We start from the raw sequence: 23823 nt of genomic DNA, 5'->3' as shown, positions 1-23823 counted from the left end.
CTGATTCGTCTTACGTTTGCCGACGGCGAATAGTTAGGTAATAGAATCCCGAAGGTTTCGCCCGAATGGTCAATGCGAGAGGACCTGGATACATGCAGATAGATTCGATAGGGAAACTCTCTTGTCCAACCTCGGGGGACCTACGACACCGGCATTACCGCTTTCCCCGCGAAAGCGATAAGGTGATAAGGTAATAGGACGATAAACGTCCAATCGACTGTTGTGTCTTCAGATCCTTGTTATGTGAGATATTATACACTCTGCTATAGCCTTGTTATTCTACAAAGCTTGAAGATTTGCATAATTACTTGTTGGACGCCAAAAAGGCGGACTGCCCTCCATGACTGCTCAAGCGAGCTCGTGTGCTTACGTCATAAGGCAACCGGTGCCCACTTGGGGCAATTTGTGTATGAAATTGCTACAATATATTGTATGAAGATCTGAACATCACACGATCGACAATTGTGGGGTAGAATACAGATCGAAGCTCTAATCTACTTGTCGTGAACCAATGGGGCTCTTTCTGCAAAATTACCACTTCCAGCACACTCAATGAACACCAAAACAAATCAAAGCGGCGGAACCCAACAAAGAACGATGACGATAGTCTGAAAGCTCAAAGCAATTGTTCTCTTCACATCCCTGTCAATCAGGCTTTCACTTTCAAGATGCTCTCTGAGCTCCCATCGGAGATCATCTATCAAATTGCGACGTATCTCCCGACTGCCAATGCATTAGCCCATTTGTCGCAGACATGTCACAGACTGCACGGCATTATCACTGCTGAAAATTCTCGGATCTTCCGAGCCTTTGTGCGAAGCAGATTTCCGTCTATTGAGACACCGCCATTCTGGAAAGATGCGGCACAAGCTTTAACTTCTAGGTCCCGGGCCCTGGACAGAAAAGCCATTATCGGTCGATTTGTTGTGCCACCTGAAACTGCGACCAAGATCGGCTCGCATGAAGTGACTCGCCAAGACAATCCGACCCTCGGGTACAGACCTTCAATTGATTCTTACGAGATCTGGAATGGCCAGCGTTGGGCTAATAGGAAAGAGGTTCTTGCCTGGGGTGCTGCCAACCAGCTTGTGATGAGGATCAAGCAAACCGGTGCTCGCTCACAAGAAGACTGGCTTGTGTTCAATGATGTTGATCATATTAGCAGCTATGATGACATTTGTTCTCTGCATCTTTTGTCCTCGGGGAATCAATACAGCAACGATACCGACGTGGAGCATCTGATCTTTGGTCGGGTTAGAGGTGACATTGCTCATCTTGCCATATCTCCCAATGAAGGAAAATTTGAGTACAAGCAGAAATTCATGGCACATGGACTCAGACTCGATAAAACAGATTTGATCAGTGACACGGATTCTACTTTGGCTGCTCATTTCGAAAATGGATCCATCGCTTTCTACCATACCGAGACCGACGAAGAGCAAATCGAGCCTTTCACATGGATTTTGCCAGAAGCCTCCTCACGAACCAACTACTCCAAACTGCTATCCTCATCACTAGTAGCAGTGGGAACTGGAAATGTGGAAAACTCCATGTCTATCTCGAAAATCACACCAGATGGGGTCTCCGCATATCGACAAATCGGAATCGGTTCTCTAGATACCGACTCTACAAGCCTCAGATCAAAGGCCAACATCGGTGCCATCGAGCCTCTCAATAACCACAACCTCACAGGCTGCCCCGGCGAAGTCTTCCTAGCTGCCTGGGACGACCACACCGTCAGACTCCATGACCTGCGCTCCCCAGAGCCCTACGAAGTCTCCTACAAAGACCTCACAGACCTCAGTCCGATCTACAGCCTCCACGCCTTCGGACATGAGCGCTTTCTAGCCGGAGCTGGTGGCGAAGCCTTGGTCAAGATCTTCGACCTGCGCATGTGCAACACATACAGTTACCTCGATGCACAAATACCCGCCTCGCAATCGCCGAGCACACAAACTACAACAAATATCAAATCCAGCACCATGCCCAGAACGAGAGCACAATCCAATTCTAAAAAGGGCTTCTCGATCTTCCTTTCCTACCACCCACCCCCTACATTCCTCCAGCAAACCCCAGCCCCAACCCGAAACCGCCAAAGAGGTCCTTACCGAGGCCCCATCTACACAATGTCTTCGCCCTCGCCCTCTTCGCCAATCGTATACACCGGCATCGTAGACGGGGTGGTTCAACTCGACTTTGCATCTACGGATGACCTAACCGGTCCGCAGAGAGAGTGGTACGAGGCTAATCTGGACCTGGGCGTGAACACGGGTTCCGATGTCTTACCGCGCTGGAACGCCGAACCGTTCAATTTGGCTGGCTACGAGCGCCCAGATGAAGATGACTCTGCTACTACTTGTAAGCTGAGGAATCAGCGCGCGTTTAGGGATCTTGGACCTGAGGATATGGCTAGTGAGACGCATGCCGGTTGGGATTGTAGGTGGGAGACTTTGGAGGAGCCTGGAGCTTGGAGGAGGCGGGATGAGTAAGTTATGGATTGGCGATTTTCTTCTTTTGCACATTATACGTAACGCTGTTTTTGAAAGAGATTGGTCGAGCTAGAAGGAGCTTGCGTTGGTAGGTTACGTCCTTGGCCGTTTTCCTACGTCATAGAAGATTGCAAATACTTCGAGAATGCGTTGAGAACGGATCCCAAACTTTTGGTTGATGTAAGCTAATGAGTAAAAAAAAATTATATGGCAAATGTTGGGTCCAAAGACCTTGTCCATAGCTCCGTGTACGCCGTGCTGAGTGAAATTGGTAAAGTATGATGCGGGATATGAGAGCCTCCCTTATCTCCATATTCATCCATCGCAGCGAACTTGAGTTGTACTGCAAAGAGTGCAGCGACAAAAAGATACCGATTATCCCTCCGGCAAAGCGACATCCAAGACAAAAGCCCAGTCTCGGGGGTGCTTTGTGGGTTTGGTGGCAAATTTGTTGATTAGATGCTGACAATAGCCTGGTATTATGGACTAGCAAGTACGTTTGTGTCGCAAAAGCAAATAGTCGTCGTCATTTAGTCCTCGAACTTGAAAGAGGTCGTGCCGGGGGCAATGTCGATGGGACCGCCGCGGTAGGAACCACGCTTCTTCTTGTTCTTTTCCTTGGTGAATCCCTTGCCGCGAGTCACAGACAGGTCCTTCCAGGCGCGGTCTGCGTAGGCGTACGACATGTAGTCGTTGGAGGGGTGGTCATGGGGCAGCTCGCTCAGGAGAGCCAGAGGGGTGGGGCGAGCTCCGGTGTGCTTCTTCTTGACGGGTCCGTTGCCAGGAGCGGGGCTGGCGCTGGAGGAGGTGGTCTGAACAGCCTCCACTGCCTTCTTGGCGGGCTTGGTCTCGGTCTCGGGGGAAGCGGCGAGGGTGTTGCTGTCGGATGAAGATTCTGACTCAGAAGAAGAGTCGGACTCGGGGAGAGGAGTCTTCTTTGCCTTCTTCAGGGCCTTCTTGGATTCCTTCTCGGACTCGGACTCGGACTCGGACTCGGAAGAAGAGTCGGAGGATGAGTCGGAGGATGAGTCGGAGGATGAGTCGGAGGATGAGGAAGAATCAGAGGAGTCAGAAGAAGAATCAGACGACGAATCCGAGGACGAATCGGACGAAGAAGAGCTCGACGAGGAATCGGAGTCAGAGCTGGAAGAATCCGAAGAAGAAGATGAAGAGTCGGAAGAAGACGAAGAGGAAGCCTCCTTGGGGGTGGGAGCAGTCTTGGCCTTCTTAGCCTTAGGGCTGTCATCTTCGGACGAAGAGGACGAGTCAGAGTCGGAAGAGCTGCTAGACTCGCTGCTAGACTCAGCCTTGCGCTTCACACCAGCAGACTTCTGGACTGGGGCGGGGGCCGCAGCCGGGGCCGCAGGGGACTCATCATCATCCTCATCATCCGCATCGCTGTCGGAGCTGGAAGAAGACGAAGAGGAGGAACGACTGGCCTCGCCCATCTCAACATCCGAGTCGCTATCGGAGCTGCTGCTGGAGCTGGAAGAAGAGCTGGGGCTAGCAGACTTCTTCACGCTAGAGCTCTGCTCCGAGGCCTGGAAGAGTTCCAAGAGAGAGGGAACATTTTTCGCATCGCTCTTCTTGATCGACTTTGCCGCTTCCTTGATGAATGCGGTGCTAGTCTCAGGGAAATTGTCCGACAAGAAAGCCGCGACCGAGGCGATCAGCTGAGGATGGATTGACTTGGTCTTGGGAGACTCGGTCTGAAATTAAAACACTGTCAGTCGGATCACCCTATTTGTTTGTCATGCCAATCGACATGTCAAGTTGAAAGTAAATGAAGCGTACCTTCTTGACCGAAGTCTTCTTGCTGGAAACCTTTGCCATAGTGACTGGACGGTTCGTTTCGATAGCGAAAGAAAGAGAACCCGGGGACTATTTAGAAATAATCTGCCAGCAACCAAAAAAAAAAGAGAAAGAAAAAAAGTATATAGAAGGCGGTAAGCTGTCAGCTTGACGGTTATTGGTGGAGGTTGATGAGTGTTGATTAGCGGAGATAGGCGGTGGTTGGCGCATTATTATTCCGGCACTACCCAATTCGTTTTTCTGATTGGTCTACTTATTCCACCGCCCTTGGTCCACCGTTTTCTCATCTCCACCCTACCCTGCCATGCCGAAAGCACACGCTAATGCACGTAGGCCATCGGTAATAAGTATGGTATCTGCTCAAATGCATATATACTGAATATAATGTCAGGCAACTCTTTTGTGACTGAAAAGTTGCCGAATTTACATAAGAGTATTATGATATTTAATTCTAATAACAAAGATACCGAAAGCCAAAGCGGATCATGACTATTCCAAAGGCCATACGACTGTTACGGAAAACGAGGACAGCTGAAGCAATAAGACTGGATCTCTCTGTTGATGAGTTCAGAACTAAGAAGCTAGCTAAAAATAGTGTCCCGGTCCATCACCTGGCCTAACCTGTAACTGTGACCGTGATAACCGCTTTCCCGATTATCCAAGTTAGTATGTCCATGGTTTATTCTCAGTGTCAGAAAATTTCGCCCGTAGGCGTCCTTGATTCTCCGTAGGACGTTGCTTCTCTGTAGACTTTTGGGAATCGGACGTTTCATCGACATTCGGGGGTAGCAGTGAGAGGCCGCTCACTACATCTTGCTTCTCCGGAGGACGTTGCTTCTCTGCAGGCTTTTGGGAATCGGGTGTTTCGTTGGCATTCGGGGGTAGCAGTAAGAGGCCGCTCACTGCAAGAAGGTTTTCGATGTTGGTGCTTCCACTCGGGGCAAGCCCACCACAGTCTTCAAAATCTTTTAGGGCCTTGTCGATTATCTCCACCTGGCCACTCATGTGTAGAAAGTTTCCAATACAAGCGTGGATTTCGAGAAGTTTAGGATCTGGACGTTCCCAACTTCCTTTATGAACTCTGAACTTAACAAGCCGACTTTTAGGTAAATTTCGTATTGGCCCTGTGGCGGTATCTGGAAAGGTCTTGATTCGATATTGGTGAGTAACTCCGGTTGCTTCAAAAATGAGTCTGAATTGACCGAATTCCGTGTGAAGTTGGGAGTCTAGCATCAGGATGTTCTTTTCCGAATTAATCTGTTCTGAGGTAAAAGGCATGTCACGAAGAATTAGAAAGTAGCGCCTTAGGTTAACCCAAATCTTCGCATGTCTGTCCACTGCCTCGCCATCATTAGCCTGAAAGGATCTAAGTGTAAATGGAATGATATGGGCCGCTTCAAGATGGGTCGTTATTGCGTTCCGTGGATAGGCGTGGCTGTGACTGTACTGTCCCGTTGCAAGACATTTATTGCCATCCCTTTCTAAACAGTGGTGCCGGAGTTGTGACTGAGAGCTTCTACTAATGGGCTCAATGTTTAGGCTCTTAAGATTCTCGATCGAATCTTTAACGTCAGAACGCGGAGACGGAGTGATTTCAGTGTGTGTTTTGCCACCCTGTGCTTTCATAGGAATCAATAATCCACTTCTGATGCTTTGGACTAGTTGCCGAAGCGTCTCATCGTTTGCACACCCTGAAACGTCCCCCGCCAGATTTTTTTTTCCGCCAGGAGAAAGGACCTTGAAGAAGTCACGGAGAAATTCCTTGGTCTTGTCCGTGGGTTTAAGTGGTGCGTAACTATTTAGCTTTCGATCCAGCTTCTAGCTTGATTATGAGTATCAAGAAGACTAGAAGACACGGAAGGACTCACCGTCTTTGTGGATGATGACATTCTGCCGATTACCCAGGTTGGCGTGCGCTTGGGGGAGGGTATGGCAGTTCCAGCAAAAGCAAGGCAGCCGAACCAGCTGTGACAGTTGAGAAGGGGATTGATGATAGATAAGTACGATTAGTTGAAGCCATGCAAAGGAGATGATGAACGAGTGCGATTGGTTGGAGGAAAGTAGGGTGGGGGCAGGAAGCTCAGGCTTAAAGTCACTTCTCACCGCTTTCCATATTCACGGGCTCCCCCGGGGCCTTGGGTGGATGACTAATTATATGCTAGCACCTGTCTGCCCACGTGAGCCAATAGGATCAAAGTAACGGATGGTCGCTATGCATTGCGATGGTACACCTAAGTAGGTCAGTAAACCTAAAAGCAAGTAATATAGTAAGACTCCAGCGAGCTACTGTCATGCAAAACCTCTCAATTAATGGCGAACATTCCGCACGTTTGTTTACCGCGTTTGGCAACCCCGGATCAATTCGATACTCCGCTCCAAGCTCTCCGCCTTCCGCCGCCCGAGACACCTTGATGAGCTAATTCGAACTTCAGCGCTGGCCACTTGCATTACTTTGGACCACAACGTGTACTGCTCTGTACCTCATATTCCCGGTTTAAACCCATTGTCTCTCAACGGATCTCAATTCCTCCGGCGCGTGGTGCGTAGTGGCGTCGCCGATCCCGACCCTCCCGACCATGTCCCCTTGATCTCGCGGCTACCCACACGTGAGCTCTATATCGCTCGATACCATCATGAACAGCAGAGACCGTCCCCGCGGGCCTCCGCAAGGGCCGCTACCAAATCGTGGAGATCTGCAGTCTGATTCGGGCTCTAGCCCAAGCACTATGACAAGAGGGGCCGCCTTTGAGGACGAGAAGAAGCGGATCATTCATAGTTGTTTCGCAAAAAAGGATGAAGACGGTCTATGTACGTACACAATCAACGTACTTCCTCGGCGTTGCCCTCCTACCCGACTTCAATCAATAGTGGTGTGCTTAGCGACACATTGCGAAAGTGACGTGGGATCGCAACACGTTTGCATCGTCGAAATGTCATTTTGCCTGCGATCTTTGCTAACCCAGCGTGTTGCTCCCAGTACTCGAATCTTATATTACCCATGTCCGCATCACCGAGGATGCAGCGCACCCCTCTAGCCCTTCCCCGCCAAAAGGACCACCGGAGAACAAGAAACCCCGTATCATTATCATATCGGTTCGAAAGTCAGGCAGAGTCCGCATACACAAAGCTCGAGAGAACAATGAGGGGACATTCTCTATCGGCAAAACTTGGATGCTCGATGATTTAACCGCAATTCAATCATTTGCTTCCTTTGTGCCGAAAACACCAGGAGAGCAGCAGCAAAAGGAATGGGCTGGCAATGTAGGATTCACAGTCACAATTGGAAAGCCATACTACTGGCATGCTAGGACTTCCAAGGAAAAGGAGTTCTTCATCGGGAGCCTGGTCAAGATCTACAGGAAATACACCAATGGAAAAATCCCCAACCTGATTGGTTTTGATGACAACGAGCGACAAATGCTGGCAAGCCATGGACAATCTGGACAGCCAGCACAGCCAGCACAGCCGGGTGGTCCCTCACATGGTCCACCACCAAGGGGACAGCCAGGACAACCAGGACAACTAGGCGGTCCTTCACATGGTCCACCGCCAAGGGGACAGCCAGGACAACCAGGCGGTCCTCCAACTGCTCCACCGTCAAGGGGACAGCTAGCACAGCCGAGACAACCAGGCGGTCCTCCAAGTGGTCCACCAAGGGGACCGGGTCCAATGCCTTCAACATCGGACAGCCAGTTGCCCCCTTCGCTACAACCGTCCTACAGAGGTCGTGATATTAGTCGCGATGCTCCCCGGGATGTCAAAAGAAAGCCTTCCGAAGACCCCACCCTTCGCACTCAACCAAGCCGCGAGCAGATGTCTCGGCCATCGACCGGTTCTCGGCCACCTACAGGACAAGGCAGACCGGCACCATCTCCCTTTGACATACATAAATCTCCTCCTCCGTCGCTCCTTTCCGGGCCACCTATGGACCAGCAACCGCCGCCACGCGCACCCGAACGTAGCGCAGCAAACGCAAAACCCCCGAGCTCACTCTCAGAGTCGAGGGGAACAGATAATCTGAATGTTGCAGCACAAGCCAGCAACTATGCCGATATTCCAGAATCACTCCGCCCATCTTCGTCTCGCAGCCAGGATCGTGGTCCCAAGCCCCCACCTCTTGCTACCCAGCCAGTCCCGAACAAAGCACCAGAATTCACGCGCAGCCAAGATCGCGCTCTCCAGCCCCCTCCTCTTGCTACCCAGCCAGTCCCGAGCAATGCGCCAGAATTCATGCGTAGCAATGATGCACTTCGTCCTACCACCGCTGGTTCTTTCAATAACGAGAGTGGGGACACAGCCCCACGTCCCACGCCTAGCATTGGGCCAAAGTCTCCCCAACGTGGTAGCGGCGAGAAGGCATTCACGTTTAATCAGCCCTCTCTGCCTCAAGAGAGAAGTTCATCCGATGGCTTATCACCTGGATCTTCCGCACAGCCTCGGGAACTGTCTTCGTCCCCAGCAATTGAGGGACTGGCTGCAGAGCCTGCTGCTATGGTGGCTGCGAATCTGCCCCCAGTAGATCCCATTGCTCCTTCCAATGAAAAGCCCAAGTCCCCTGTCGAAACTGTTCCTGCTGCGGAATCTCCATCTCAAGCTTCCCTAGAACAAGAGGCAGAACGCCCGGGGCTTGGCCCTATGGTTAAGAAAAAGGAAGGCAAAGATATTGCAGGCGCCTGGAGAAAGGCTGCAAATGCTTATGGTGGTTTCAAGCCCAGGGCTGGTGGGGCTGGTGAGCGACTGCTGGCAGCCGCGAAGAAGTCACAGGTTGATGCTGCGGGCCCTGATGGCATCACCAGCGTTGTTCCGGCGCCGTCCCTTACACGGTCGGCAACTGATCCCCCACAGAGCCCAGTAACAGCAAGGTCAGAACAAGATCTACAGCCCCCCGCGCCCGCTGCAGGGCCGGAGACACCAACTGTCGAGATCACAGAGCCAGCTCCTCAGGAGATCACGGTGGCCCCTATCCAAACTCCCGAGGTCTCTCGTGAGAATCTCTCTGATATTGTTGTAAAGGTTGAAGATCGTTCAAGATCACCATCCCCAGCAGCTCAAGGACGTCGTCGCAGACGCCGTGAAGACCACACTGTGAAATATTGCCAAGCCCTTGGAATTGATCCCAGCATTCTCGACGGACGTGGTATTGATTTTGATGACATTCTCACTGATCTGGGTTGGAACGGACGGTTGGCCGATGAACAGAAGATTGAAGATTTGGAAGCAGATGTTCGCCGTGAAATTGGCCGTGTCGAGGCCACCAGCTGGCTTGGAAACCTTGAACAGCAGGAAGGAAAGGTGGAACAACTTGCAAGCTTGATCGACAGAACGATTGAGGAGTGTGATGAGTTGGATGGTCTATTGACCCTTTACTCTCATGAACTGAACGTAAGTTTCGTAATTACAGAATCCATATTCATTTCTTCTATGCTAACTAGATTACATTATAGACTCTTCACGAGGATGTCGCCTATATTGAAGCTCAAGGTCAAGGTCTGCAGGTGCAAGCAGCAAATCAGAAGCTGCTGCAAAACGAACTCCAAACCCTTTTGAAGACACTTTCAATATCTTCATCCGAGCTGGGACCCCTCAAAGAGGCATCTTTGAGCAACCCTGATGGGTTGAAGGATACCGAAAGCGCTCTGGCGACGTTGTATAAAGCCATGGTCACAATTGACTCTGACATTGGACAGAACAAGAAACGTCAAGTCGATGCCAGTGTCGGTGTCTATGCTGATACAGAAATTGGTCAGATGCGCGCAATCAAACAAAAGAAGGAAGAGTATCGCTCTACTGCAAACATGTTCCTTAGCCGACTGCAGCAGTTCATGGCCCTTGCCTTCAAAATGGCAGAACAACAACGCATTGATTTGGCCAATGGTGCCAAGGATTCGATGAAATTGGACAATGCCGCGCGAGGGCACTTCCGTCAAGAGATCTGGCGGTATAACGCCCTGATACTGTTTGCTAAGGAGGTTAGCATGGCAGAGTGGCATAGCCTTGTCGGTCTCTATGAGCAGCAGTCCAAGCCTTCGTACCAGGGTGACTTCCGCGACAATAATCTGGCTTGGAAGAAGACTGCGCGCAAACCAACGGGAGATGAGCAGGAACTCCTCTTCACCCATCAAGAGAAGGAGAAAGAGGCCGAGGGTCTCACCATGGCTGCACGGAAGCTGACGGTGCGACGAGGCAAGACGGTGCGGGCTGCCGCTGGACTTCGACTGGCATCGGGCGGCGCGAAGAAGCAAGGAAGGGCTGAGCCATCTGAGGTATTCGCTGGGACTCTGCGGGAGACACTGAACATGATGGCTCAGGAGCAGAACTTCATTATCCAATTCTTCCATCTCGATTCTCTTGCCACCGCCGACTTTTCCGACTTGGTGGCTGCGACCATTCCAGACAACCGCTCTTGTCCCGATTTCTCTGCCAACCGGCCGCATGACCCTGATCGGAGAACGGCAAAGAGAGTCGAGCAGATCATGGATGAGGTTTACTCATTCTGGCCGAATGACATGCAAAGCATGGCGGACTGGGCAATGCAGGCCGATCCCCTTCAAGGAATCGGTATTCTCTATGCCTTGGAGATCGCCATGAATGACTTTGATGACACGAATCAAGAATTCATTCTTCATGCACTGCAGAAGATTCATTCTCGCTTGATGGGACTCTTCAACCGATTTGTTGACGAGCAAATCCGAGGCATTGAGGACACCAAAGTCAAGGTGAACAAGCGGAAGGGAGTAATTTCCTTCATGCGAGTGTTCCCTAACTTTTCCAATGCGGTGGAAAGCATGCTGTCCTCCCCGTCCAACGCCTTCTGTGACATTCGTGTTAGCGTCAATGACGCGTACGACCGCATCAACCGTGCAATGTGGGAGTCGCTCAAGTTCATTGCCAAGGAAGCACCCGGCCAACCTCCGGGTGTCACTGCGGGTGCGGGCGATCCGGAAGACAAGGAGATCCTGAACTACCACATCCTCCTCATTGAGAACATGAACCACTACATCGAGGAAGTAGATGTACACAACATCCCTGCGCTTGAACGCTGGACTGATCGGGCCCACCAAGACTTCCAGGAGCACATGAAGCTCTACCTCGACGCGGTCATCAGTCGCCCACTGGGCAAGTTGATTGATTTCGTGCAATCAATTGATAGCCTTCTCGCTGCGGGCGGCAATCCGACCGACATCGCAGCCCGTGCCAGCCACTCCCGCATGGTGGCGAAGAAGATACTCGCCTCCTATGATAACAAGGAAATCCGCCGTGGTATCGAAATGCTCAAGAAGCGTGTTGAGAAACACTTTGGTGACGCCGATGACCCTGGTCTTAGCCGCAGCCTTGTTGTTAAGGTACTCCGGGAGTGCGAGAACCGCTATGAGAATACTTATGACCGTACGCGGCAGATTATGGAAGAAGTCTACGAGGGTCAATTGGATCTGGACTGGCGCAAGGAAGAAACCCTTAGCATGTTCCGGAAATGAGATGTACTTATTGAAACTTAATTCCCCTTTTTTGTTTTTGCTTTTTTCCTATATTCTTCCAGATCTTCTTAACGTCTTGGATATGCCACCGAACGGGTTTAGGCAAAATTCTTCGAAATACATAAGTAATTACATCCTGGTAGAATCTTTAAATCGACTTGCAATGCTCTCAGGTTCTTTTTTGCAAATTCGACAAAAGCGACAATCCCGGGCAATAGGTGTCGGTATAGCAGCTTGACTAATTTGGGTGACTTGGTACAATCCCAGAAGATACGGGATATGACCAATGGTATACATGGCATATATTGAGTGTGCTGAAACGATCTAATACAGATATTTAGTTAATTGGAGACTTGATAACGTAGATACCTCAGGAAGCTGGCTTTTCTCAGTCAGCAGGTGTCGAACGAGCTAAGATATACGACCCTTAGCCTCTTTGAGTACAGCTGCCCTTAGACTTAATTACCTACAGACTACACTACATTAAATCCCAAGCCCAACATGAACTTCCTTCGAGAATGATGGACTACTTACCAGAAGCTAGGACACCAGTCCAAGGCCAGAAACGAAACCCTGCATTTTCTGCAGATCCCACTTCAGACAGAAAACGTGCTAAAGCCCAGTGCAGACTCACAGACACAACCTGGTACGTATGGTATCTAGTGTGTGAAAGCGTATGTTTATCCCGATATTTAAACCTTATGGACTTGAAACTGAACAAATCATAGTTCGATCAAAACAAAAAGGATTTAGCCAGTCTTTGCCTCGTCTCGAAGGCTATGAATGATCTGGCAACTTCTTTTCTATATCGTTCTTTCGGCATCGAGGAGTCAGATAATCTTGTGGGAGGTTATCCGGATGGCCTTCTATGTAGGCTTCTGGATGTCTCTCGCGACTCACCACGGTGTCTGGTTCGAAATATCACCATCTTACCATATAAAGGGTACGGATGGTGGTCAAGCATAGACCGACAGCCTATTTCGAAGACTCCAAAAATTGACATTGAACGCAGGACTGAATAAAGGACGGCCCTTGCGGGTCCCCCGTACATGAGAGATGTAGACGCCAAGTTCAACACCTTGACTTTCGACATGTTACCCTCCAAGACTATAGGCGAAGCGCCTGAATTGGTGCATTTGGAAAGGGAGCGCCAGGAGGAAAGGTGCCGTGGTTCCTCATATCCAACACCGCTCCACCACTTACAGCAGATTATATTAATCGCCGAGAAAGGCTCCCGATTTGCTCCCCGTCGTAATCCTGGCGGCGGTGAATCAAATTGCAGGCGGGCCTCTCCACGCGAAGTACCAAGGCTTGGTACTCGTCGGTCAGAGAGACTTGCACAAAGGCGGGAGATGGAGTCAACAGTGTAAAGAATTGGAATCCAATATAAGTAGGCTACAAATTTGAATTTTACGGATCAGGTTGGCCAAGATATTTCTATAAATATGCGTACAAGGAATGAGAAGTTGTAAACCATATAGTCATATACGATATCCCGCTAAACATCCTTTTTATACCAGATAACCTCCCTCTTTTCTTCCATGTTGCGCATCTAATAGTATATAGTTGAAGATAATCCCCGTAACTCCTAGTATAAAACTTCGAGTGATTGTGTTTCCACGGTCCAGTGAATAAATTAAACCGCTTTTCTAGTCATCAGCCTGGAATGTCTAGAATCCGGTACATACTATGTTGTACATATGTAGAGCTTTGAGTTCCAATTGATATGCAGCCAACATGCTATTGCAGATGTCAAACTGTCCTTGGGGCTTCTGGAGGCTCCGGAACTGAGAGGTTGAATTTTTTTATTTTTTTTTATTTTTGCTTATTCCAATGTCCCAGGTTATGCATAACAAAGTCGTGTCTACCTATAAAACTAAGGGGGAAAAGTACTTAAAAAAGGACATCTAAACAAAATATCCGAGACTATATAGACTAAAAAGATATCAGGCATAGACAATTCCATATAAAATATTCTTATTGGCCGACCCACCGTTCGGGGGCTTATAAGGGTTCAGGGGGAATAGGTGACGGAGGATGGAGGATGGAGGATGGAGGATGGAGGATGGAGGATCTATCATATTGTATTGGCGAATGGGAATGTCAATTATTGTTTTACATGTTAGGAGATGTAATCTTAAAAAGTCCTTTAGATATGCTAATATGAAGCAAGGTCAAGCAGGTATCCTAAAGTCTATGGTTAAGAGAGATGTGGGGGTGATCTTCGATCGATTTCCTTTCTCCTTTCAAGTCCTCTCTCTTTAAGATATTTCTATTTTCTTTTCTATTTTGGTTTTCGGGGTTCCCCTTGTGTGTTTTTTTTTTACGGTGAGTTTCTCTTCCCCACGGCTCTAAATTGTGTCTCCACCAAAATGTCAAGGGGGGCACGGATACTCAATGGCAACTCCAGACTTTCTGTCTAGAGATCTCTCTGTGTTCTTTCCTCGTGTTCCGACAGGGCAAATCACTTGGTCCTTGCGCTTCTCTAACCATGTCGCTTTAGATCGTTACTTGTCGCATAACATTCCTCGAATTCCCGCATTCCTCTCGTTATTCACCCACCAGGGACCCGATTCGAATCTCTCATTGCATGTGGCCTTCGATTGGAAACGAACATTCCTCGAATTGATCCACACCGAAACCCCTTCCCGCGCACATTGCGATCGGAGACCCATTTGCGGGGACTGGCACGCGGAGAATCGCGTCGATTCATAACACAGCCATGCCCTGGCGGCCGCTGCCTCGCATCGCCTTTGCCGTAGCCATATACCCCTTCAATCCGTCTTCCCCCGCAGATCTACCATTGGAGCTGGGCGATGAACTCTACATAATTGAACAAGGAGGAAAGGACGGCGAGTGGTGCCGGGGCTATTTGGTCGCGCCGCCCTCGCTGCTGGCCGGCTTGACAAGCACCAAGGGTCAGACTCTCGAAGCTCGCGTGTTCTCGGGTATCTTCCCACGGAACTGTGTTGAGATTAGAGAGGTGCTGGGCGACGGCGATGGATATAAAGCATTGCTAAATGCCGATCAGAAAAGCATTGATCGACTGACCCTGTCCGGCTGGGATGGAGAATTCACGTCCCGAAATAGTCTGGTTTATTCCGTCAGTGACTTCCAAACTGCTGGTGAGGTTTCCGACGTTGTCCTTGCGAAAAAGGGGAAGCCGTCCCAGATTATTATTCACAAGACCGATGGGTCAGACCAGGCTAGTCCGCGATGGCGGACGGGCTCAATCCCGCATACGCCTGTCTCCTTTGCTCCTCGCGACCCCGATGGACCCAAACCTGCTGCCCCGGTCCCGATGCTGAAGATCGGTGATGAAACTCCAACTTCGCTCACAGAGCCATTGGTTGATGAGATCGCATCGTGTCTGCGCGAATGGCATTCGACGAATTTGCATGAACTGCTGTTGGCACGTCGGTATGATGTGTTGGAGGAAATGTCAACCATTGTACAAGAGCTGGACTTTGCGAGACGACAATTGCTACACAATGTGCTAACTGGAAAGGAGAAGGAAGCATTGCGGGACGAGACAGTCTGGAAACTTGTCAAGGCAAACAAAATGCTCAGCGGGGACGTGATCGTTCGCGATCCCGAACAAAGAGGTCGTTTGCTGACGGGTGACGATTCCGCTATCCAATTAGCAAAGCTGCAGTCCGAGATGAGTATGCTTGACTCCAGTCCCACTCAAACATCCGATGTCACAGCACTCCATCATTTGCTGCTGGAAATCAACGCGGTATCAGGGAATGCGCCGGGCCAAGTGACCATTGGAATCCAGCTGTTTTCCCGATCGGATGCTGGTGCACTCAGTCCATTGTCTGAGACCTTTAGCTTAGATATTCCGTCTCCTGACAAGTTCATCAACATGAGCCAAAGCAGTAGACTGAAGACACTGTTCACCGATTTGGCCGCAACAGATATCGGAGATGGGTCCGCGAATGGGCGGCAGCTCTATCTGGTTGCTTGGGTTCGTGCTCCAGAGACTCGGTCCACAGCTGATACCACTCCGGTGTCGAGGCCATCAATCTCACGGGACAATCCGACCCCAGCCAAGGCCACGGCAAATGGAGGCATTCAACCCTCGGCCAAGGGCAGTTTGAGGACGCGACGCAGCATGATGTGGACGGCCAAGCAACGTGGGCCGAGCTTTGATCAGCCATCTAAGCCCACTACTCCAGGGATTCCACGAGCATCGAGCAGTTCGTCCAGCTTCCAAGAGCCAACCACCCCTCAGCCTGCTCCGACGAAGGAGGTCTCGGCGATCCGCACTGTTGGCGTTGGAATCCTGGAGATCTCGCCGATTCTACGTCAGGAAAAGGACGCTGAGCAGGTGATCAACATTTGGTCGCCCCGTCGAGACGGGGAAGACGGTGAGGGACTGACGGATGGCTTTGACAAGTTGATCCGCGCCTTGCTTCCTAGTCCCACCGGCCGGTATGTGCGTGCCGATCCTGCAGCACGTTTACACCTCCACCTTCGCCCCTTTGTCAGTAGCGACGCCGAGTTCCTGATCCGCCAGAACCCTACTATATTGCACGATGTCGTGCAGACACAGCGCATCGGATTCTCCAAGGCTCCCACAAAGCCAAGATCCGACATTTACGTGACCCTCTCTCAAGCCGTATTCCCCACAGATGCCCTCCTGTCTCACCCGCAGGCTGGTCAAATTCCTCTGCAGGCGAGCACTGGACTCCACAATCTGCAACTCACTCTCGAAGTGCGTGATGTTAAAGGAGCACGGATAGAGAAATGTGTCTTCCCTTCGTCCTCTAATACCTCGAACACGGCATGGCGCACTACAATCGCCCAGCGGGGCTCGCCTTGGAATCAGACCATTCGCCTCAAGATCCCCACGGAACAAATCCCTGGCTCGCACATGGTGATGAGTGTTGCAGATGCACCAGAATTCCCCTTTGCTCTTGCCTGGATGCCCCTTTGGGACCAGCAGGCTTTCATTAGAGATGGGCGTCATTCTCTGCTGTTGCATGCTTATGACAAGCAGACATCTAGCATTGAGAATGGAAAGGGTGCCTATCTGAACCTCCCGTGGAGCGCGCTGGGTAAGAATGAATCCGCCAAAGATGAAGCTGTGACCGGTCCATTGGCCACTTTGCACCTTGAAACCCACCTGTGCAGCACAGAGTATTCCCAGGATCAAATCATTCTGAGTCTTCTGAACTGGCGAGAGCGGCCCGTGGACGAGGTCTTAAATACCCTGAAGCGTTTGCTCTTTGTTCCCGAAATTGAGATTGTCAAACAACTGAGTGGCGTCTTCGATGCGCTGTTCGGAATCCTGGTCGAAAACGCTGGTAATGAAGAATACGAGAACTTGATTTTCAACAACTTGGTCACTGTTCTGGGAATTGTTCATGATCGACGATACAACCTAAGCCCGCTGGTCGACCGCTACGCCGATGAGCAATTCAACTTCCCATTCGTCACCCCGTGTCTTATTCGAAGCTATCTGCGCCTTTTGAACGCATCGACTGACAGTACGCAGTCTCGCAGCCTTCGCGCCGCCTTCAAGGTGGGACGCCATCTGTTCAAGTTCATCATCAAGGCCCGCGAGCAGCAAAAGGCCAAGGAGGAAGGTATTGGCATCACCACGGTGCAATCCACCTTCAACAGAGACATGCATACCATTTTCAAGGCTCTGGAGACTCTGATGAAAAACTCCTCGCCGGCTCTGGTGGGCAGCAAAACACTGGTGGTTCAACATTTCCATACGTGGCTACCTGAGCTCTCCAACGTCCTGAGCAAAGATGAAATGATTATGATCGCTCTTAGTTTCATGGATTCATGCAAGGATGTCACCGGCATGTTGATACTCTATAAGCTGGTTCTCATCCAGAACTATACCCTATTTGATGTTTTCACCTCCGGGGAGGAGAGACGAACCTTGATCTCCAGCTGTATTGGCTGGTTGGCTCCATACTGGGGTTCCACCTCGGCGGTCTCGGATTTGTATCGTGATCAGGTGCGACTGAGCAGCTCCATCGTGGCTCAACTGCTCAGCCAGCCAGATCCTCTGATTTATGGATTCATGCCAAGCATCGTTGCCTCCTACTGTGCTATCTCCACTGAGGGAGTGGATGAGACGGAATATCTGTCTTTGCTTTTCAGCAAGGCTTTCCCCTTCCAGATGAAGACAGCGAAGACTCCTCAAAGCTTCGATGAGTCTTTGGTCGAACTGTCTGCACTCATGGCGGCCATTTCTAAGATCACGTCTCCCAAGCTTCCTTCGTTAAAGGAATTGGAGCTTGCGCTATTTGTTGCTCAGACCCTTGAGGCGCACAACTCCATTCTCGACTGTGAGGCTTATCCCGAGACCTGGTTCAGTATCCATGTGTATAACCACCGCGCGACTATCAAAAGTCTTGAACATATTGCAGTGTTACTAATTGATAAACTCCTTCCGGCACCGGATGATGCCGACACATTCGATACCAAGCTATGGGAGTCATTCTTCACAACTCTGTTGAAGGTGATTTCTAGTGATGTCCTTGCGCTCGAGACTTTCCCCGAGCAGAAACGCCGCGCTGTCTGGAAGATCGCTGGCGATGTGCGCGAGCAAGGTGCGGACTTGTTGCAGTCTACCTGGGAGGCCATTGGTTGGGATACCACGGACGACGAGAGAGAGCGCTTCAATTTGAAGAAGCTGGGCGGTTATCAGGTCCAGTATGTTCCCGGTCTGGTTCCTCCCATCATTGGTCTGTGTCTCAGTGTGCATGACGGTCTGCGACATGTTGCTGTTCAGATCCTGCAGACGATGATTCTGAGTGAATGGGATCTGAACCAGGATATCTCCATTATTGAAACGGAGATTATCTCAAGCTTGGATATCCTATTCAAGTCCAAGCAGATGAACGAGAGCGTTAGCCAGAAGATTTTCATCGGCGAGCTGTTGGATCTGTTCGAGAGTGAGACTATCTCCGATGATCTATTGTCAAATGCTGTCAAGAGTCTTGTCGGGACAGTCGATGAACTCTTGGATCTTTTAGTGGCTTCTCAGGGCGGTGCCTCAATCCAGAGTATGCACGCTCTGAAACTGATGGAGTATATGAAGGACATGGGTCGCGAGGATATCTTTATTCGCTACGTTCATGAACTTGCCGAGGCTCAAGCCGCAGCAGGCAACTTTACTGAAGCAGGTCTTGCCCTTCAGTTCCATGCCGACCTCTACGAATGGGATCTCACCAAGCCTATGCCAGAACTGCTCAGGCCCGCATTCCCAGCCCAAAGTGCATTCGAACGGCGAGAGGCTTTGTACTTCTCCGTTATCCAGAACTTCGAAAATGCCATGGCCTGGGGCCCCGCGTTGACGTGCTACAAGGAGCTCGCAGCGCACTACGAGCACACGACAATGGATTTCGCCAAGCTCTCCCGAGCCCAAAGCTCCATGGCTCGGATTTACGACATCATCGCCAAGGGCGGCAAACAATTCCCGCGTTACTTCCGTGTCGTCTACAAGGGTCTCGGATTTCCTCCCGGTCTGCGCGATAAGGAGTTCATCTTCGAGGCGTCCCCGACTGAACGCATGGCCTCTTTCGTGGATCGCATGCAGCGGGAACACCCTACTGCGCAGGTCATGTCTACTGGCGAGATTCCTGACTACGAAGGCCAGTTCCTTCAGATCAGCGCCGTCAGCGCATACCGCGATGTGTCTCATCCTGTCTACCAGCGTCCCAAGGTTCCGTCCTCTGTCCGCGAGCACCTGCTGATCTCGGATCCGTCTCGTTTCTCTGCCACCTCGCGACGACACACGAACAGCTCGGATGTCCGTGAGCAATTTGTTGAGAAGCTCGTTTTCACTGTCTCGCAGGCGTTCCCGAATATCCTCCGTCGTAGTGAGATTATTTCTGCTCAGGAGGTTGCTCTGTCCCCTCTGCAGACTGCCATTGAGCGCACATGGCGCAAGACACAGGAGCTTCAGCTTATTGGGCGCCGTGCTGCGTCGGGTGAGGATTCTAGCCTGTCTAATCTGACCGAAGCCTTGGAATCATTGCTTGAGTTCAGATCGTCAAGCTCGAACTGTGTCGCATCGTACCGTGTATTCCTATCCGATGCCGAGATGGCAAGGAACAAGTTGCTTGAGCAAGTTGACGAAGACGCTGAAGGAGTACAACAATCACCGCAGCCTGTGGACCCAATGGAGACTGCGCTCTCCGTTGCACTCATCGACCACGCTCTGGCTATCAAACACGCACTGTCTCTTTACCAGCGTCCCGCTCAGCAAGCTACCCAAGCCGAACTGCTTCGACGCTTCGAAGATGTCTTCGAGCCCGAGCTAGGTTCTCTCATGCCAGCTGCCGCAGAGTACTCATCACCTACCCCGACCCAAACAGCCCGCCAATCCCCCATCTTAGGCGACAGCCGCCGAATGCCTATCCAGCAAGCTGTCAGTCCGGAAGACCCCAACCGCGCAGCCCGAGGCAATGCCCACACGCGCAAGCGCTCCGACCGACAATCCGTCAGTCACCGCATCAGCATCATCAACCCTTTCAAGCGATCCCACGGCGCCACCAGCTCCATCTTCACCATCCAGCCCTCCGACAGCAAGGGCCAAATAGTAGGTGAACATGACGAAAACATCGACGACGACACGGCCACCATCCACAGCCGCACCACCAGCCATTCCCGCGGCGGCCGAAGCGAGAAGCGCCGCAGCTTCTTCGGCGGCGACAAGACATACAAGCATGACACCTCGCCATCCGTCGCCCATGATTCCCAGACCTCCCTAAACACGCACAATGCCCCCCGTGACACGGCCCCCCGCTCCCACGACGGTCGCAGTCGCGCTGGCTCCCAGCACCGTGGCCCTACCGCCACCGGTGCCGCCACGGACCGGACTGCGCCCTCCACGGGTGGGTGGTCGACGCTCCCGTCCACGCGAGATTATTCGCGGCCAGTCACGCGCGAGAGTAATGCGGTGACTTTGACAACTACAAATGGCACGGCGCCGTTATCTCCTGTTCTCAATAATAGTAATAGTGGGATGCGGGATTCGGTATTCCGCCGTTTCAGTATGCTCAAGGGTGTCGGACGCAAGAGTAGTCGGATAGATTTTAAAGCTAACGGTGCACTTCCCGAGGAGTAATGAACCCCCCCCCCCCTCTTTGTTTATTTTTTCCTATCCTTTATACCTCTTTTTTTGTCTTGACCCTCCTTTTATTTTCTTTCATTTCTTGATGTGATTTACTACCTTACTACGATGTATTCTTTTTTATGTGGAAGCTTATCAGATCTATACCATGTGTTATATAGTTAATGTTATTTCTCACTCTTGAGGCCCGACAGAGGTAAAGTCATCATCTCCTAAACCCATCGTCCGTGCATAATCGTAGAATGTGGCAGTGCCAAATCTTGGCCTGAGCTCCAGCCAATCAAAACCTCTAATGGCTTGTAATGTGGAGTTCCCAAGGCCAGTGGGTCGTCATCTCAAAGCTCCTGACCCCACCGACTGGGCCACAATCCACCAATTGTCTCTCCACTTTCTCTTCATCCTAACATGGAAAGGCTGTGCTAACCTTGATTTCCACGGGAAAAAAAATCTCAGTCGCTAAAAGAAAGTGGCTCAATCCCCACCATTCATTCCTGAACTCTAGAAGCTTGGCATAATGTGTGAGTGATATACTACTCCCCTTCCCCTTCTTTCTTCTCATCCGCTCCTTTCCGGCTTTCACAGCCTATTCCGTTCAATGGAAATATTTCAAAACTAACTCGACAATATATCCAGCTCTCCCAAACTTCCGCTCCCACTTTCGAAGCCACACCTTCGGCCCAAGAATGAGCTCAACAAACGTCTCACTGGCCAATGAGCGAACCGGTCTCCTCGCTTCACACCGTGGCTCCTTTGATGGCATCGCACCTCACGAACACACAGAACATGGACAGCACCACCACCACGCCAAAGATAATCGTGTCTGGGTGCACTGGCCCATGCACGTCGTCCATCTAACCTGGAAAACCATCGTTCGTGACTACGTCAATGTTCTACTCATCTTCGTCCCCTTGGGCATCATTGCCGGTGCCCTCGAGTGGGACTCCACCACTGTCTTTATCCTCAATTTCTTTGCTATTGTTCCCCTTGCTTCGTTGCTCAGCTTTGCCACCGAGGAGTTGGCTGCTACGCTCGGCCAATCGCTTGGCGGTTTGATGAATGCCACTTTTGGAAATGCTGTTGAGCTGATTGTAAGTTTTGCCAAGACTCAGCCCCAGAATGGATGCCCGATGTACAGCAATGTAGCGGGTGATATATTGAATGTTGAGATGCTAATTTGCAACGCTTGATAGGTCAGCATCATTGCCCTGAGACAGAATCAGATCCGTGTCGTTCAGGCTAGTATGCTCGGTAGCATCTTGTCTAACATCCTACTCGTCCTGGGATGCTGCTTCTTCGTCGGTGGACTCCGTTATCGTGAACAGTCCTTCAACAGCACAGTCGCATCAACCATGTCTTCGCTCATGGCTGTGGCTTCGGCTTCGCTTATCATCCCCGCCACCCTCTACGCCGCGATCAAGAATACTATCGAGGATGGTACAAATAGCCATCAGGATCCTGACAAGGCTGCGCAGTCTAATATCCTCATCCTGTCACACGGCACCGCTATCATCCTGCTGATGATCTACGTCATGTACCTCTACTTCCAGCTGGTGTCTCACTCCGAACTTTTCGAAGAGTCGAATGCCAGCGATACCGAGAACATCGCCGGTACCGAGGAAGAGGAAGAAGAAGAAGAACGCATTCTCAGCCCCTGGGCTGCAGCCGTTGTCCTCGTCGTCGTGACCGTCCTCGTCTCCATCTGTGCTGATTACCTAGTCGATGCTATCGACCCCTTAGTGAAGACAACCGGTATGAGCAAGACCTTCATTGGACTAGTGCTCATCCCGATTGTGGGTAATGCCGCGGAACATGTCACCGCCGTTGTGGTTGCGTACAAGGATAAGATGGATCTTGCGATTGGCGTTGCTATTGGTAGCAGCTTGCAGATTGCGCTGTTCGTCACGCCGTTCTTGGTTATTCTTGGATGGATCATGGATATCCCGATGACACTACACTTCCAGACTTTCGAGACGGTTGCATTCTTTATTTCCGGGTTGGTGGTTACTCTGCTTATTCAGGATGGAAAGTCAAATTACCTCGAGGGTGGTATGTGTCTCGGCATGTATATCATTCTGGCATTGGCGTTCTACGTTTACCCTGATAACATTTGAATGTTGAGTTATGGCTAGGTTTTCTTTCGGTTTTTGGTTTTCGGTTTTCGGGTTGGGGCGGTTGTCGTCTCTGTGAGGCCCTTTCTTTTGTTTATTCGCCCTATTGTCTACTCTGTTTTCTTGTATTATATGCCAAATCTTGTTCATAGTACATACCTCGGTAGTCAAAATTGCATTTGTGGGTATATATCTTCGAGTCTTGGAAAGTAGGCACACATCCCAGGTTATACATGGAAAAAGTTGTTTTAACAGATTAAGCCTCGAAAAGACATCTAAACAGAATATTTGGAAAGATCACTAGAATATATCACAAGGCCGCATAAGTGGCCAACCATTCTTGTATGTTATCCAAATCGAATCACTTGATAGATTTCTATATCGACATCGAAGATCCTGTCGACAAGCTCCCCATGGCCGACGATGTCCCGGGGAAGCAATGATAACAGGAACTACAGAGTTGCATGGGCTCTACCAGAAGGTATTTGAGCAACCGCTGGTGAGGAACTCGAGCAATGCATCGAAGTCCTGGTGTCATGGAAAAGAGACCGCAAGTTCGGCATTGCCAGTCAGCTGGAAGATATTCTTGCGAAAGCAAAATATGAAGGGAAGCGGATTCCTCTAGACAATCAGATTCTGGACAGGAACCCGGCTGTGTTTGCGTCTGGGGAATCCTTCCGCGACTACCCCAGGCAGATGAACTGTTTGGACCTCGGAATGGCTGTCACCCACTTCCACATGTACCAACATGCAGAAAATATGAAGTCAGCACACTTGGTTTCTGTTACTTTATGGGATAAGCGGAAAATCTTCGCAGATTCCAGGACTTCGAT

At 50.6% G+C, this 23823-nt stretch overlaps 5 protein-coding genes across 5 annotated transcripts; 3 read left to right on the top strand and 2 right to left on the bottom strand.

The window, feature by feature from the left end:
- Nucleotides 1–668: 668 nt before the first annotated feature.
- N7447_006385 (F-box protein) lies at nt 669–2489 on the top strand (the record flags this gene model as incomplete). The annotated part of the gene is made up of 1 exon (XM_057230647.1): nt 669–2489. The coding sequence occupies one exon, from the start codon at nt 669–671 to the stop codon at nt 2487–2489; it is 1821 nt and encodes a 606-aa protein (XP_057085737.1).
- A 530-nt stretch (nt 2490–3019) lies between these two features.
- N7447_006384 (nucleolar and coiled-body phosphoprotein 1 family protein) lies at nt 3020–4322 on the bottom strand (the record flags this gene model as incomplete). Its single annotated transcript, XM_057230646.1, has 2 exons — nt 3020–4198; nt 4284–4322. 2 exons carry the CDS (start codon nt 4320–4322, stop codon nt 3020–3022), a joined length of 1218 nt encoding a protein of 405 aa, XP_057085736.1.
- A 642-nt stretch (nt 4323–4964) lies between these two features.
- N7447_006383 (uncharacterized protein) lies at nt 4965–5306 on the bottom strand (the record flags this gene model as incomplete). Its single annotated transcript, XM_057230645.1, has 1 exon — nt 4965–5306. The coding sequence occupies one exon, from the start codon at nt 5304–5306 to the stop codon at nt 4965–4967; it is 342 nt and encodes a 113-aa protein (XP_057085735.1).
- A 1628-nt stretch (nt 5307–6934) lies between these two features.
- On the top strand, nt 6935–11776 carry N7447_006382 (GTP-Rho binding exocyst subunit SEC3; the record flags this gene model as incomplete). Its single annotated transcript, XM_057230644.1, has 3 exons — nt 6935–7109; nt 7279–9683; nt 9746–11776. 3 exons carry the CDS (start codon nt 6935–6937, stop codon nt 11774–11776), a joined length of 4611 nt encoding a protein of 1536 aa, XP_057085734.1.
- Nucleotides 11777–14498: 2722 nt separating this feature from the next.
- N7447_006381 (guanine nucleotide exchange factor DCK1) lies at nt 14499–22993 on the top strand (the record flags this gene model as incomplete). Its single annotated transcript, XM_057230643.1, has 3 exons — nt 14499–20856; nt 21516–21970; nt 22073–22993. The coding sequence occupies 3 exons, from the start codon at nt 14499–14501 to the stop codon at nt 22991–22993; spliced, it is 7734 nt and encodes a 2577-aa protein (XP_057085733.1).
- Nucleotides 22994–23823: the final 830 nt, after the last annotated feature.

This window comes from Penicillium robsamsonii, assembly GCF_028829455.1.
Source record: "Penicillium robsamsonii strain IBT 29466 chromosome Unknown utg000003l_segment0_segment0, whole genome shotgun sequence".
In the NCBI taxonomy this organism is placed as follows: Eukaryota; Fungi; Ascomycota; class Eurotiomycetes; order Eurotiales; family Aspergillaceae; genus Penicillium; species Penicillium robsamsonii.
The sequence above is the reverse complement of the archived record's forward strand: the minus strand, read 5'-3'. Positions and strand labels throughout refer to the sequence as shown.